The sequence below is a fragment of the Sinohyriopsis cumingii genome, chromosome 19, assembly GCF_028554795.1.
Source record: "Sinohyriopsis cumingii isolate HCF-2022 chromosome 19, ASM2855479v2, whole genome shotgun sequence".
Lineage (NCBI taxonomy): Eukaryota > Metazoa > Mollusca > Bivalvia > Unionida > Unionidae > Sinohyriopsis > Sinohyriopsis cumingii.
The window spans coordinates 13935137-13951278 of NC_142979.1; the positions used below are offsets into that span (position 1 = coordinate 13935137).

A 16142-nucleotide genomic window follows, 5' to 3' on the forward strand; every position below is an offset into this window, starting at 1 on the left:
TTTTGATGGAGAAAATAAATTTTGTAGTAAGTTATGTTTCTTTTACCTATTCTCCTAGTGTATTATGATTTAAGAAGAAACCAAAATTTATTGATATTACTTATTCCATCATAATATCACCACACCCTCCCCCCAGTTACATTTTAAAACCTGGCAGGATATGTGTATCTACTCCTATAGTAACTGCAATCACTCTAAGGGAAGATCACTCTTGTATGACTTGCACTTAGGTGGGCAGGTGAATATTGGTGTTTTTATTGGCAAAACATGGAATGAAATGACTGGATTTATGAATGAAATGACTGGATTTATGAATGAAATGACTGGATTTATGAGGCAGTGGTCATAATCATATTATATTATGAGCAGAAATATATTTTACTCCAAAAGTTGTTTTTTAGAAATTGATGCCATTAACCTTTGTTGTGCTGAAGTGCTGTTAAACTATTATACATTGGCAGGCAATGATGCTGGGAAGATTATCATCTGGAACATGGGCCCAGTGCGAGATGAGAAGGAAGAAAAGGATGAAGAAGTTCCAAAAAGCCTCTGTCAGATGGACAACCATCTGGGTAAGTTTTGCATTTTTCTGTCTGGCACATTGATGTGAATGTGTCTGTACATTATAGCTGTCAGTGGGTACTCAGGTAATAAAATTAGCTATAGGATACCCATTTAGTTCATCTATAAAAAAAATAAAAGGACATGTTTCCAACTTCAGATCAAAGGTTATATCTGGTGATGTCAGGAGCGAGCGAAACACAGAATAATGAGTACAGTTTATGGCTTGTGTCAGGTGACTATTGGCTGCTGTGCATTTATCCATCATAATAGACCTCTGCCTACTGATCTTATATTTTTGATGTGCGACCATTTGGCTATGTACATTGAGTAGTTTCCTTATTTTCTATTTATAGTTACTGTACATGACATGTTTCCAAGAAAGCAGATGGGTTTCTTGAATATGAAACCATGTGTCACTGATTCTTTGTAGTTTGATACACACTTAAGTAGCAGACCAGTCTGTGTTGAGAAAAACATGTTGCCAAATAGTAAGTGAAATGGGCTTTATTGATGTGACTCGTGGATGTTTATGACTGTAAAATGTTAGAGAGGGATTTTGTTAAACTGAAGAACATGTTGCATCAGGAAAAAGACAAATCAATAGTGCTTTACGAATTTTGAAAGTGTAATTCGACAGTGATATAATGCAGGATTTATCATTTGTGGACTTGACTTTACAACCTTTGCAGGGAAAGTGAAACTTATAGACTAGTGAAAAGTGAATGTTGTGTATAAATTATTTATCATTTTGTTTTATGTCTTTATTCTCTTACTAATCCGCATGGATTTAGCCGATTTGTGACAAGAATTGTTACTGCAAATCCAGGAAAGTAGCATATGGTTTTTTTTAAATATGGCCTGTAATATATAGGTAACTCTTTTTATACCTAGATTATGCTTCTTTGTCACTTATAAATAATTACCCTTTGACCTTTCATGGGGTTGGCATGTATAAACTTAGATCAAAGCAGTTCAGGTTCATATTTAATATAATTTCCCTTTGATTGGGTACCCAAGTAACTTTTCCTAAAATTTTGACATCCAGCTGTTTGCCCCTAAGTTAATCGTTGTGTTATAGTTTTTTACTTTTTATTTAAATACCATTTTATCCCACTCTCTTAGGATTTGGAATATAGCTTCAGTGTGCACATACCTTTATTTACCTAAGTAAATGCCCTCATTATAGAAGTTGGGGCAGGCTTGACATTTGCACTATAGCCAGCTTCTTGTTTGAAATTCATGTGTTCATTAGAGCTTAAATTACTTTTTGTTTTAATGAAAATGACTTTTTTAATGTCCATTAGAGCTTACAATATGGCCTGCTGTACGGCCATTAGCACAAGTTTGTTATTGTAACTTGGAGGATTGCCATGGATCTTCACACACACATTCATCCCATCGTCTAGTTCGTCCTAAATAAAAAATGGTGCTTATCCTGCATCTGGTATGACCACCAAGGCAGTCATTTTGAAAGTCTTGTTATTGCTACTTCTACTGAACAGAAAGACATATTGACATGGGGTTTTGATCAGAAGACTTCTTATGATGTCTAGTTAGTCCTAAATGAAAATAGTTCTGCCCAGACATCCATTATGGCCATCGCAGTGTCCATCTTGAAAATCTTGCTATCGTTATTCCTCTTGCATAGATGGTCATATTACTATGGGGTTTTAACTACAACTTTTGATGATGTCTCGTTAGTCATTAACTACAACTTTTGCTGTCTAGTTGGTCATTAACTGCAACTTCTGATGATGTCTAGTTGTCATTAACTACAACTTTTGATAACGTCCAGTTGGTCATTAACTACAACTTTTGATGATGTCTAATTGGTCCTAAATGAAATGGTGCTGATCTAAAGGTCATAATGGTCACTACACCTGCCATCTTTAAACTCATCTTCTGATACTCATGTTCTCATTATTTCAGTTATTGAAATTGTCTCAATTGGGCAGTGCTCTTTTGCGTACCATGGCCCAGCTACAGGAAATGACTTGTCTCGATAACTTAGATACAGTGACACTGATCACGTTCAAGAGTGCTCTAAAAACACACCAATTTAGACTGCAAGAATAGGCTTAAGATTTGACTGTTTCCTAGCCCCGATTCATTTTAAGCTTGTTTTTGTTTGTAATTTCCTGGTGTTTGTTTTTTTAATCTTGTCTTTATATGTGTACTTATGTGCTAACTATTAAAGATTAAGCACAGTACAAAGTCCTAGCGTTGAAATGAGTAGTATCCTAATTGTGTTTTTTAGTTGCATGCAACACACAAAGGTTTGTAAAACTCCTGTGTAAACAGTAAACTATAGGACTTCTGATCACTACAGTTCAACTGAATTATTTGTTCCCTTTATAACATACAAATAAAAAACCAGGCCATACTCAGTAGGTGCAGACTTTTATAATTTGGGAAAATATAGTCATGAATATATGAGTTTGTTTTTAAGTTTTGAGTTAATAAATGTAAAAAAGAATGTTAAATTATTTCATTTTAATTGTAAAATCCTTTTGTTAAAGTATTAGTAAATAATGACAAACAAGAAATCAATGAAGTATCACAAATTAATGATATGTTTTGGGGTGATTGCATCAGTTATTCAGTTATAGAAATAGAGATACTTCTATATTCCTAGGGTGTGTTATTGCGTGATTCACATGCTTGAAAAGCAAGGATACATGAAAAGTTCTGCTAATTAATTTCAAGTCGCACGTATGGAAACATACTCGGTGCATTATGCAATTTTATTCACCCTTAAAGTGCTTGTAGAAATGGTAGAAATACTGTAGCATTGTCACAACGTGTATTTTGTTGTATCTGTTAACATATCTAGTTTCTTCGGCTTAACATGAATGGTTGTTATGGTAAATCTGATTGGCACATTGGGTACCATAACAAGCATTGTGTCGAAGTTTGAACCTTGCATCAAGGGAGTTTCACAAATGCGCATTGATAATGGAGCCTATCAAGAAGACACAAAATGGCTGATTCCCAGCATTGTTTATCTTTAGATAGCAAATATTGATCAAACTAATGAAGGCAATTTTTATTTTTAAAGTTAGGAAGTATATCAGATTATATGAGCTGATAATGGAAAAACCAGTGAGTGATTTTGACCAAAATAATGGCATTAAATACAAATACGATGTATATCCTGGATGGATTTAAAAAAACAACTGACGGCATGCCGGTCAACCCCTCATTTCAGTGTTATCTTGAAATTAAAGTAAAAAATGGCGAACAAACAAGCCAAATTAAAAACTTAAAATTTAGAGGGAACTTTCCATTTCTTTAATCATCCCAATTTAGCCCTATGGGATCATGTGCTACAAAACCATATAGCCCTAATATAAAGGTTATATTAAATCTTATAAATAAGACTCTAAAAATGAAACTAAGTAGGAAAGATATTTATTTGACGTATGTTTGAACAAGTAGACTATGGACTTAAAACCCTAATAATAGTAAATCTGGTGTAGTAGTCAGTAGAGTGCCAGTTCAAAAAGTTAAATTCTGGCTGAGCTTATGTTAGTGAAAAGTCTCTTTTTTCCCTACTTTTGCCAAAATGGCCCAACTGTCCCTTCATTTTTTCAGTTTATGTTAAAAATTAAATGGCCTTGGCAAAGCATACTCAGGTATGGTCTCAGGGTTTTCAAGGATTTTGTGACCTTCTTTGTCATTTCATCATATATTGAATTTTATGACATGAGAAAAACACAGCAGAAACTGTACATTGTAAATTAATTTAAACTGATAGTTATTGTACTTACATGGGCCTTAGAACCTTAGTTAAGATGGCCTACTGTTTGCACATGGACTACCAATTTGTCCACTCTTACCCACCTTAAATTTACACCACATTTATTCAATATGAAATGAATATTTCTGTTTCGAAAGATTACATGACCTAGTTCTTCTGCCTGCCCACTGTCAATATCTTTGTTAAAACGTTTCTGTTCAAACTCTAAAAGTGAATCGGAAAGCTAATTATGTAGTGCAAAGTTCATTTCATCAACTAGACCTCACTTTTTTCAGCCTGTGTTAACTGTGTGAGATGGTCCCGTGATGGGAAATATTTGGCTTCTGGTGGAGATGACAAACTTGTCATGATCTGGCAGACTAGCAGGTAACTTTAAAATATTTTACAATAAAAATGTTCAGTGTTCACATCCTTATATATATCATATGCCATTACATACATTTTATACTTGTCATTAGAGTTTATTATTGGGGTCTGTTCTATGACACATAGTTTGCTTACTAGAGTTTATTGTCAAGGTCAAATCTAAGACACACTTTGCTTATTATATCTTTTTATCAAGGTCAAATTTAGGATGCACTCTGTTAATTAGAGTTTATTATCAAGGTCAAATATAGGACACTATTTGCTTATTAGAGTTTATTATCAGGGTATGTTTTAGGACATGCACTTTGCTTATTAGATCTTATTATCAGGGTCAAATCTAGGACACACTCTGTTAATTAGAGTTTATTATCAAGGTCAAATATAGGACACTGTTTGCTTATTAGATCTTATTAACAGGGTCTTATCTAGGACAGTTTGCAGGATGAACACAGACACAGATTTCAAAAACATTTTAATGAATATCAACAAAATGTGTACAAATCATTCACTGTATTTTCAAGTCCTATGTTGTTTTTTTCTCATTACAACCCACCTATATTTAGACAAACCCCCAACCCCCCATTTTTGTCACAAATGGGCATAGATCAGAAGACCTTATGGGATGGCTTATTGTCCATTGTACAAATGTCTGTTAGCAAGAGTTTATTATTGCTACTCCTAAAAAATAGGCTCCAGGTGTCAGTTCTCTGGCTCGGCAATACAGGTTTGTTAGTAGGCTTGTCAGTAGCTTCCTATGGGTTGGGGTTCTTACGCTACCAGTTACACTGGCTGCCATGTGCTGAAAAATGGCATTAAACCCACAGCGACTCTAAACACCTCCTAAACCACTTGGAGGATTGCCATGAAACATGATGAACACAATTATACTCATCGTTGTTAGCCAAGGTTCCAATATATTTACCCTATCTACACCTTGGCTGAGCAATCAGATATTTCACTGCTTCATGTCTATGAATTTCTTTGTATGTGATGGCAAGATTTGAACACTGTTCCTCTACATGATCAAGAGAAAGGGAACACACAACTGGAATGGATTCATAAATAAACAATTTTCCACTTCTAGTCTATGTTTGTACAAATAGATCCTTTCCCTTAAATACACTTTTAGTAGCTTTTCTCTGGTATGTAGTCAGACTTTCAATATTAAACTTACAAATCATCCTTTTGAAGTCAATTGCCACCACCATTTTCGGCCAACATACAAAGCACCATTATTACACTGTTGGTTAGTTGGCATTACATACAAAGGGAAGCAACTGTGAAATCCAGTAGATGTCACTTAGGGAAAGTACTGAAATATCTGATCGATCCGCCAAAGTGTAGATAGTGTTAACATATCAGATCTGTGGCTAGTGAAGATGATTCATCTCAAGGTCTTGTTGTCCTGAATGAAAATGGTACTGCACATTCATCGAATATGGTCTCATGGACATATAAAAGATCTTGTTATTGCTTCTCTTTCTAAATGGAAAGCCATATTGTTTTGGGAGTATTTACCAGAAGACTGTGTGGCATCTGGTTGGTCCTGAGCAACAGTGGTGCCTATCTAACCTCAAATATGACTGCCATTGCAGCCATCTTGAAAATATTCTTATTGCTATGCCTTCTAAATGGAAAGTTAGACTGACATTGGCTTTTCACCAGAAGACTTCTTAAGATGTCTGCATGGCCCAGCTTGAAAATGACATTGATGGGACTGTGGTGACCATCATGACAAGCTTGTTACCTCTAGAATTTGATGGTCATATCATCAAGGGGTTTTCACCAAAAACTTCATATGATATCCAGTTCATCCTAAGTGAAAAAGATGCCCAGCAGATATTCAGTATGACTGCCACAATAAAAATATTGAAAATCTTGTCACTGATTTTCCTGAATGGATAGCTACCTTTCTCTTTTTTCTTGGATTTTGTGCAATTAGTGTGTACCAGGGCCTTCATTGAAATTTGCTGTTTTAACTTTTAAACTTATGCCTTTTTGTATTGTGAATTTTTCTCACCAGTCCTTGTATTATTTGATTTTTTTTGTCTGCTAATTTTAAAGGGTTTAGCATCTTACTGTGTTCATCATTAGTCCCTTCTTAGTAACTGGTGTTTGGGTAATATTACATACCTTTCTTTGGTTTACAATTTTCTTGTAGAAAACCATTTAAATTGACTTCTTAGAAACTGATATTCAAAATTTGTCCAAAATTGTCCAAAAATATTTTGATATTAAGTGTTTTCAAATTTATTCAAATGATGCGTAATTGCTATGTGATATGGTTCTGTTACTAAAAGTGAAACATTCTTCACTGACTTTTGTACAGATACTGCTCGTCTCAGTTTGACGCCAATTTGTTTTCAGAAAGCATTTTGGCATAAAGGGGTTTTAAGTGTTTATAAATAAAGCTAATTTGCCATCAAAATTTGACTACTGTTACTAAAATTAGTAAAACCTTTTAATAACTTATTCTGATGAGCCACTGAAAAGTTTGACAGAAAGAGAATGCCTTTCAGGTTTTAGAATGACATCATTCTGCTGTTACTTAAAGTAGAAAAACACGTTTTAAATTTTGTCTAAATGATGCCAAACAGAATTTGACCAACCTTAACCGAAAGTATCCAGGTGTAAAGGCCCCTTATTATTGAACAATGTGCAATCAAATATGGATGAAAATACAAAAGTAGAGAAACCCAGAAACAATTGTTTTCATAACATACACAGTCAACAGCGTTGGAAGAAGTTTGAACAGAATTATCCTACTGCTCCAGATATTTTACCTCTTGCATTTGGTTGTTAGGTAAATGCTTATTAAGTGATTTGGTTGTTAGGTAAATGCTTATTAAGTGATTTGGCTGTTAGATAAATGCTCATTAAGTGATTTGGTTGTTAGGTAAATGCTTATTAAGTGATTTAGCTGTTAGGTAAATGCTCATTAAGTGATTTGGTTGTTAGGTAAATACTCATTAAGTGATTTGGTTGTTAGGTAAATGCTCATTAAGTGATCTCTGTCCCACATGTGTCTCTTATTTTTTATTGATTCAGTTTACTACATTTTCTATTTTTGAATAATAATAAACTACATTTTAGGTATGGTGTGGGATCCACAGTTTTTGGTTCAGACAGTAAAAATGTGGAATCCTGGCGTCCAGTCCATACATTACGAGGGCATTCTGGAGGTGGGTACTTGCTATACTTATTTCTCATGGTACACATTACTGAGCACAATTAACAAATGATCTTGTTTTATGTGCAGTGGTAACTATATTTCCTTATACAGAGTATTTGTATGCCAGCACGAGTGTGGAAGGTGCACAGTGTTAGTCTTTTCTGTTCATCCATACATCCATTAAAAATGTATAGCTGGCCATTTTTCTACACATCCATACATCCATCAAATATGTATAGCTGGCCATTTTTCTACACATCCATACATCCATCAAATATGTATAGCTGGCCATTTTTCTACACATCCATACATCCATCAAATATGTATAGCTGGCCATTTTTCTACACATCCATACATCCATCAAATATGTATAGCTGGCCATTTTTCTACACATCCATACATCCATTAAAAATGTATTGCTGGCCATTTTTCTACACATCCATACATCCATTAAATATGTATAGCTGGCTATTTTTCTACACATTCATACAGCCATTAAAAATGTATAGCTGGCCATTTTTCTATTCATCCATTGAATCATATAAATAGTATAACTGGCCATTTTTCTATTCATCCATTGATTCATATAAAATGTATAACTGGCCATTTTTCTATTCATCCATTCATTCATATAAATAGTATAGTTGACCATTTTTCAAAAGTATTGTTGGCTTCAGCATCATGCATCTTTGAGTTTGGATATGTAGTGGTGGCTGCAACACTGATTAAACCAAAATGAAGTTTTTGTGACCTTTATTTCATGCATGAGTGACTTTAAGTTGTATTTTTTAGGGATCAGGGTCTTTTCAGGTACAGTACCTTAATGTTAAACTAAACAGCTTAAATGAGCAAAACAACCACAGTAGTAGCTGTGTTGATTTATTGCATCCAGTTTGCTGTCTATTTATGGTTAGTTAGATTAGGCTCCTAAAAATCACAGAATGGCTTGCTATCTTATATGTCTGGTGTACATTTGGTAGCTAGCTAGACTTTACTAATAATTGAAATGTTTTGAAAATTTGTTGTTTTCACATGTATTTTATTAAATTTTTATTGATAGGAAGAAATGAAATACTGTTTTCGTTTTATTAGCACAAAGTACACATCAAAATATTTTCTTTGTCCTTGTGTGTGTGTGCACACATGATTAAGACTAGAAATCATCTATTTCTTCCTGTAATTTCTGTGTTTGTTTTGGTCAGGACTTCACTTTAATATATTTACATAAAATCAATGTTAAGTTTCAATTTTTTGTATTGATGATCTAGTAAAATCACTGGGAATGCCAGGTATTTCATTCCTGTATGTATTATTGATATTGATATATTATTATGATTAATATCTTGATGTTGTAAATTGTTTTTTGTTGCTCACATTCACCATAGTTTCTATGAAAATTGACCCCAACAGTTTAAGATATTGATTCTATGGTCACTGCCTTTCCCACATAGATACAGAATGCCTGAGTTCTATTTGTTTCTTCAAATCAATCACCCTTGATATTTTTTAATGCACATTTAATTCAAGGATCTGTATGACTTTGAGTGCACCCTTTCTTCATCACATATATTACCCGGTTAGGAGAACATTCATTACCTAACAAATTTCTTTGAAGCTTAAGATTAAAATTTATTAAATCAAATTTTTTTAAGGAGAAGACAAAAATGTTGCTCTCTAAAGAACTGAATCATTTGTGCGATTTAGCCAGGTTCTGATTATGTTTGTATGTTTCTGTCTTATTACATGATTATTTCTTGCAATAAAAATGGAAAATTAGAAGCATGGGAATTACTACACATGAGAATGGAAAAACACATTTCTTTTGCACATTTCTTGAAATGAGGGGTAAACAGGTCAGCATTTATGAGCCAGAACTATAAATTCAAGGCCTTGGTAGATGTTGAGGACAAGTCAGAACTAAAGTCAAGGCCTTGGTAGATGTTGATGCTATACATGGCGGCCAGTATTAATGGTGGAGGAAGAACCCAGGAAAACCCCGGAAAGAACCACCGACCCACGAGAAGCTACTGGCAAGCTTTCTCACATATCCACATTAGCTGAATTCAAGACTCGAACCCACGTAGACAGAGGTGAGATGGCAGTGATCCGTAATGAAGAGCGCTTTAGACCACTCGGTGAGGTGTAGGTGGATGTTGAGGTGTAGGTGGATAACATCCTTCAGAAATTTATGGTAAGTTGTTTTGCTGCAGGAAATGAACAGCCTTTTTTTTTCACGTACCTGGGCCTTCTAGTGATCTCACTGCTGGCTTGGTGACTTTCAATTGTGGAGAGAATCTACTGTAAGAAAGCACTCTGCTTTGATGGCTTATGAAGGGAAGTGGTTGATTTTTTAGGAATGGTGCAGAGACAACATTTTTCAATCTCTCCTCTGGCCTGCTTTTTTTTCTCTGGTTTTATGAGGCGAAAAGATTAGACCTGTTTTTGTCAGGTGATGTCACTTTATAAATTCTATCACATTTAGACAGGGTACAACGAAAAATATTGGCTACAACAGGGACCTGTTGGACTTGTTGGTCATCTTTTGAAATGCATGGCCTAATCATGCATCTTCTTTCCCATGTGGAATCTTTCATAGGTTTGGACTTGACTCGGATAAATTCAAGTTAAACTCAAAATACTCAGAACCTAGTTGTTTGGCATGCAGTGTGAATGAGTTGCACACAGTTCGGTGACCAGATTTTCTCCATTAAGACAAATGGTTCCATGGTCCTGATAACACAACAGGGAAAGGTGGCATTTTCTTCTTTCCTTTTTTGTGGAGCTTGTTTCCTGACGTTAAAGAGCTTGGGTGTGTATGTATCTGCTGGCAATTTCCTGTATGCTGTTGCTATTTATCTTTGATAAACATGTATCAGTTGAACTAGACTAATTCTGAGGCTACGGTTGATTGTGGTAAACATATTACTCTGCATTAGTTCTCTATTGCAACAAATTGGAAACAGATTTACATCGGCTGGGTGAGAGGGATTTCAGAATCAGTATAATATCTCCAGTCTGTATAATTTTCTTATTTCATTGCATCTAGTCCAACAAATGATAAATCATAATGGCGAAATATGATAACATCTATAAGCCTCACATATCTGATTTCAAAGGTGTATGCTCACAAGCCCAGTCTTCTCGACTTGATCCAGTGATGTGAAGGGAAGACTTGGCCTTCCATGTGTCCACTGTAGAAGACTTTTAAAAGGCTTCTGCTTCCCATCTCCTGTTCTGTTAATGGCCTCTTACTGAATTCCATTGACCTTTTAACCCAGAAAGATCAGCCTTTCTTTCAAACATTTTCTGCCATCTTGTTGAGTATGTTAGCTTACACTTCTTTGAAATGCAGCTTCAAGATTTGAGCATCAGCAGGACTTTCTTTCAGTGATGACTGCTCTGAGGCATACCAGAGGCAGAACTCATTTTCAGTTCTTTTTGGCAAGGACCAATTTTTGCAGAACCTATGTACATTACTTCCTCAGAACTCCAAGTTGATACCGTTCTGTTCTAAAAGGATGGGAGAGACTCAGCGCTGATGACCTATTCGTCTTGTGAATCATTTCAGACGGCTTACAGATCATGTACGAAGACCCTCCCCCATTGTCAAAGTTTTTCTTCATATGGAGAACCATACAATGCTCACCTGGAGTTCACTCCAGACTTCTCCCAAGGCTAATATTAAACTGACCTGTCAGATCTATGCTCTCTCAAGCAATGCATTTGGCCAACCAGATTCAGTAGAGAAACCATAAAATGTGTCTTAGGTGTAGCACAGATCCCAGCTGTCTAGGTTCTTCTTTGGGATTTTCTTAGGATGTATAATCATAGACAAACCCACATTGAAGTTGCGACTTCCCAGGCAGGCTCAGCATTCTAGCAGACTAAGGCCTCTTGTAGACCTTTTTGTGATATGGTATAATGCCAATCTCCCAATCTTTGTCTCACCAATCATAGTTTCCCTGTTTCAAAAGCTTAGTTTCAAGGCTGTTTCACTGAACTGAACAATCTCGTTGCATTTTCTCCAATCCATCAGATTCTAAAGTCATTCAAAACGTGACAGAATCATAAATTACTCCTCTCACCTTGGAAAATTCATGGATCAACAACCTCTTGGATCTAGTGGCAGATATTCACAGGAAAATCCTGTTCTCCTCACCCGTTGAAACAACCATGCATGCAGTCTTTCCATCCTAACCACAAAATCTAGAGTCTGCATGCCTGGCTTGCATTAAACAAGCTCTCAGAAACATTTCTGTAAATAAGTGGTGGACAGAATTGCTTGAGCAAGAAAACTTATGAGGAGAAATACAGGATCTTCTTTCAAAGTCACAAGCAGAGGAACATCTTTAACTTAAAAGCTTTGGTGTCACAAATAGGTATATGGTTCAAGACAAAGGCATCCTTTGGGGCCACAAATAGGTATATTGTTCATCAAGGCATCCTTTGCGGCCACAAATAGGTATATGGTTCAACAAGGCATCCTTTGGTGCCACAAACAGGCATATGGTTCAACAAAGCATCCTTTGGTGCCAAAAACAGGTATATGGTTCAACAAGGCATACTTTGGTGCCACAAATAGGTATATGGTTCAACAAGGCATCCTTCTTAGCTCTCTCTAGAGCCTTGCTGACTCGATTTTTGCATAAGTTACATTGCTTCCTTTTAACCCGAGGTCATGTCAGTCAACCTAATCTCCACTTCAGCTATGATAGATTGGTTTCTCTCATGATGGTACTTGATTTCATTTTTTAAAATAGACTCCATCTTATGGGAAATTAATATTTTGTCTTTAAAGCAGTGTCTTCTTTGGACCTATCTTCCCTAGGGCATATTTAGGACTCCATGAAGGCATTAAAGCAGCACTGAAGTGTACTGAGCCAAACAGATGAGAGTAATCCAGTTTGTTATTTCTGCTTCAAGAAGGTGTGGATGATATTTCTGTTGAGAAAATTTCATTCTGGATTGCTTGAGTTTTCTGTTCCTCTGACAAGGAACTAATTGAAGAGTAAATTAATTTCTTACAAATATCATCTCATGAGGTTATGTACGTCATTGGAGCAACGTTGTTCATGTTGTTTGATGAAGGTCTGAGACAACATTCTGTAGGTTTTTACCCAAGAGACCTTTCATTCCAAAGAGCTCAGTTGGGACTTGTATAAGTAGCATAATGGGTTACTATGGTTACTCAGCAGCTTCACAATGACATGGGTTACTCTGATTCTGACCTGTGTTAGTCCAAGCCTATTTCTCATCTCACTAAACTCGAAGTTATGGTCAGCTCTGAGTTAAGGATGTATAATGTCTACCACCAGTTATCTATTCCCCTAATATATTTTGATGCAATACATTTGAAGATGTAAGAAATTTTTGGTATAAAAACTGTTTCTTTGATAGTACTTGCCAATCATAATAGAGCACACCTCCAAAAAGTCCTACAACAGTCAGCCCTGGAGGAGTGTAATTGGATTTGGGTAAAGTACTCATCATTCTCTGTGTAATTATGTATAGTTCTAAGATAGTAATACAGTGAAATGCATAAATTTATGCTTTTTCAAAATATTTCATTATTAAAATTGTTATTTTTTCTAATCAATATATTAATATATTAATATAATTATAATTAAGTTTCCAGTAGATCAGTTGATACAGAGATTTCCTAACAATCACAACCCAAGGAAATGCTTATATTTTCTCAGTATTTCAGATGTACTGGTCTTGGCCTGGTGTTTAGGGGACACAAACCCAGTAAATGCATACATTTTCTCTGTAGGACACACGGTACTAATGATATGGAAAAATGGGAACCATCCTGGAAATGGGTGAACATAAAATAGAGTATATATGGGTTAGGCTGACCAGGATTGGTTAATAATATGTTATGTTGTAGGAAAAAGAATCTTTTGAGAGCTTATCCTAGTTGTAAGTGAACAAAAATAAAGACATTGTTTTATTGATGGAATTTCAGTCCTTTAACAGTGTTGGGTTTGGAACACTCATTGCTAAAATTAGCACCTGACTCTTTGGTTCTGAATTGAAAGCACAGGTTGTCTCTATTCAGATGTACTGGACTTGGCCTGGTCTTAAGGGGACACAAACCTCCTAAATGCATACATTTTCTCTGTATTTCAGATGTACTGGACTTGACCTGGTCTTAAGGGGACACAACCCACCTAAATGCATACATTTTCTCTGTATTTCAGATGTACTGGACTTGGCCTGGTCTTCAGGGGATGTCTGGTTGGCTTCTTGCAGCATTGACAACACTATAGTCATCTGGAATGGGGAAAAATTTCCTGGTAAGTTAGTTATAATTTCTTTCTTGTCACGCCTTGGATGCAGGGGTCATGGGATCGATCCCCAGTTGAGTCATGCCAAAGACTTACAAAAATGGTACAAACAGCTGCCTTGCTTTGCACTCAGCATTAAGAGGTTAGTGTTAGGACTGGTCGTCCTGGTGTCAGGATAATGTGACTGGGTGGGACATCATGCTACATGTCTGCGGCATGATGCCCCAGTGCTAGACATCACTATAAACTGTCACACTGCAGACATTGCTACGACTGAAATTTTTTTAAAGCTTTGTTAAAAATCCAAATCACACACACACTCTTTCTTGTCAGGATTGTATGCTCAGCATTCTTCAATTTCTTGTTTTTCTTGTGAGAGCAAGCAGATCTTAAATGACTGGAGAAATTGGAAACTATCCTTCCAGTCTTGAATAGAGTGACCTGCCATGACATGGCACTAATTATGATAACATTTAAGAGAATAACCACTCCTGTGGTAGGCAGATTTCTTTTAGTTTACAATCTTCATTCAGTTCTTTTGCACTGATATCTACTTGTGGTGTAGTTGATTTCAGTACTTTTGTCTTATTACCACTCAGCAAGTGATGTAACTTATGTTATTGTGATAACCTGTCATTCTCAGTGCATTAATTTGTGATATTTTCTTCAAGATGTCAGTTGAAATGTATCAGTTCAGGGCACATGTACTTTAATATTATGCCAATTCCATAGGTTACAAAAAGTAAATGCAAAATGGTAAAATTTATGATACTGGCAACATTGGAATGAAGAATTTAACTTTCGTTCTACTGCACAAGAGAAACGATTATTGGAATTCCAACAAAATACGTTTTTGATAATCGATTAGAATACAATCAAGAAATTTTCTGATAATCTATTCTTGGATTTCCATGCTAATCCTAGCCCTACTACAAAGATACGAGTGAAAATGTTGTGCATAATTTGTTTGGGTACCAAAACTTGTGCAATGAATTTATGTTTGTGTCCATTATTTTCAGAACAAGTAGCAGTTCTGAAGGGGCATTCTGGACTTGTAAAAGGGGTAACTTGGGATCCTGTAGGAAAATACATTGCTTCACAGGTAACACGTTGCATTGATAAATATCTTTTTTTTTCTGCATTATCTAGTATCACAAACTTTGACCTTAAATAACAAAATGTTGGATTCATATTACTGTAGTATTATTTTTTTGTGGGCCTCAATTTTTGTGGTTTTGTAAAAAGAAAATAGAGGACATTTTCTTGTCTACTAAAATTTGTGGTTTTTCCTGTCAGTATTGGATTACATTTAGCCCAGGTAAAAAATAAAGAATAACAAAACTATGCCATCACTTCAGTTAGTTAAAACAGTACTGCTACCTGTGTGAGCATAAATTGAACACTGTCAGGATCAGTCAGTTAACATATTCAACAATACCAAGGTAATCAGTTATTAAAGTTCATGTCCTTTTCCTTAAAACACTGTCAGTAAAGTTATGCCATCAGTTACTTTCTGAAAACCATGGCACCCACACAGTGGTACCAGAGTGGCACAATTCAACTTTTGATTTGGATAATGTTATCATTCCACATGTGAACTGAACATATGACCAGAATCCACAGTGCAATAAGCTCAACACATTTAGCAAGCAGCATCAACAGAGTCCATCAAATTTCGAAGATTCTAACTAAATTGAAAGACAATGGAAACACTTTGTTTGAGAGTGCCTCCTGTACAGACTTCAGCTGCTCAACTTACCTAAAAATGTCATCAATCAAACTGATTGTTGCTGAATGGAAAATTGCTGCCCCTGTGAAAATGTTTGAGTTATTGCACCAAATGAGTTTGTGAATGCTGGACTCGTTTAATTCAACAATTTTTGGGATTATTTACCTGACAAACATTTGTGTGTACCAGCTGATTTGATTGACACAATGTTGATTCAGTGGTTTGGTCCAAAAATCAATGCAGTGTGATTTTCAGTACTTG

At 35.6% G+C, this 16142-nt stretch overlaps 1 protein-coding gene across 2 annotated transcripts in view; it reads left to right on the plus strand.

Annotated features, from left to right (window-relative positions):
* Positions 1 to 16142, plus strand: part of LOC149775158 (protein HIRA-like) — a 122788-nt gene that overhangs the window by 15136 nt on the left and 91510 nt on the right. For both annotated transcript variants that reach the window (XR_016416578.1, XM_089944105.1), the window contains exons 3-7: positions 462 to 572; positions 4600 to 4690; positions 7784 to 7872; positions 14066 to 14161; positions 15172 to 15254. Coding sequence is in view for 1 of the 2 variants with exons in the window: in XM_089944105.1 (XP_089800231.1) it covers positions 462 to 572; positions 4600 to 4690; positions 7784 to 7872; positions 14066 to 14161; positions 15172 to 15254 (470 nt within the window). In the remaining variant the exon portion in view is untranslated. The remainder of the gene's footprint in view (positions 1 to 461; positions 573 to 4599; positions 4691 to 7783; positions 7873 to 14065; positions 14162 to 15171; positions 15255 to 16142) is intronic.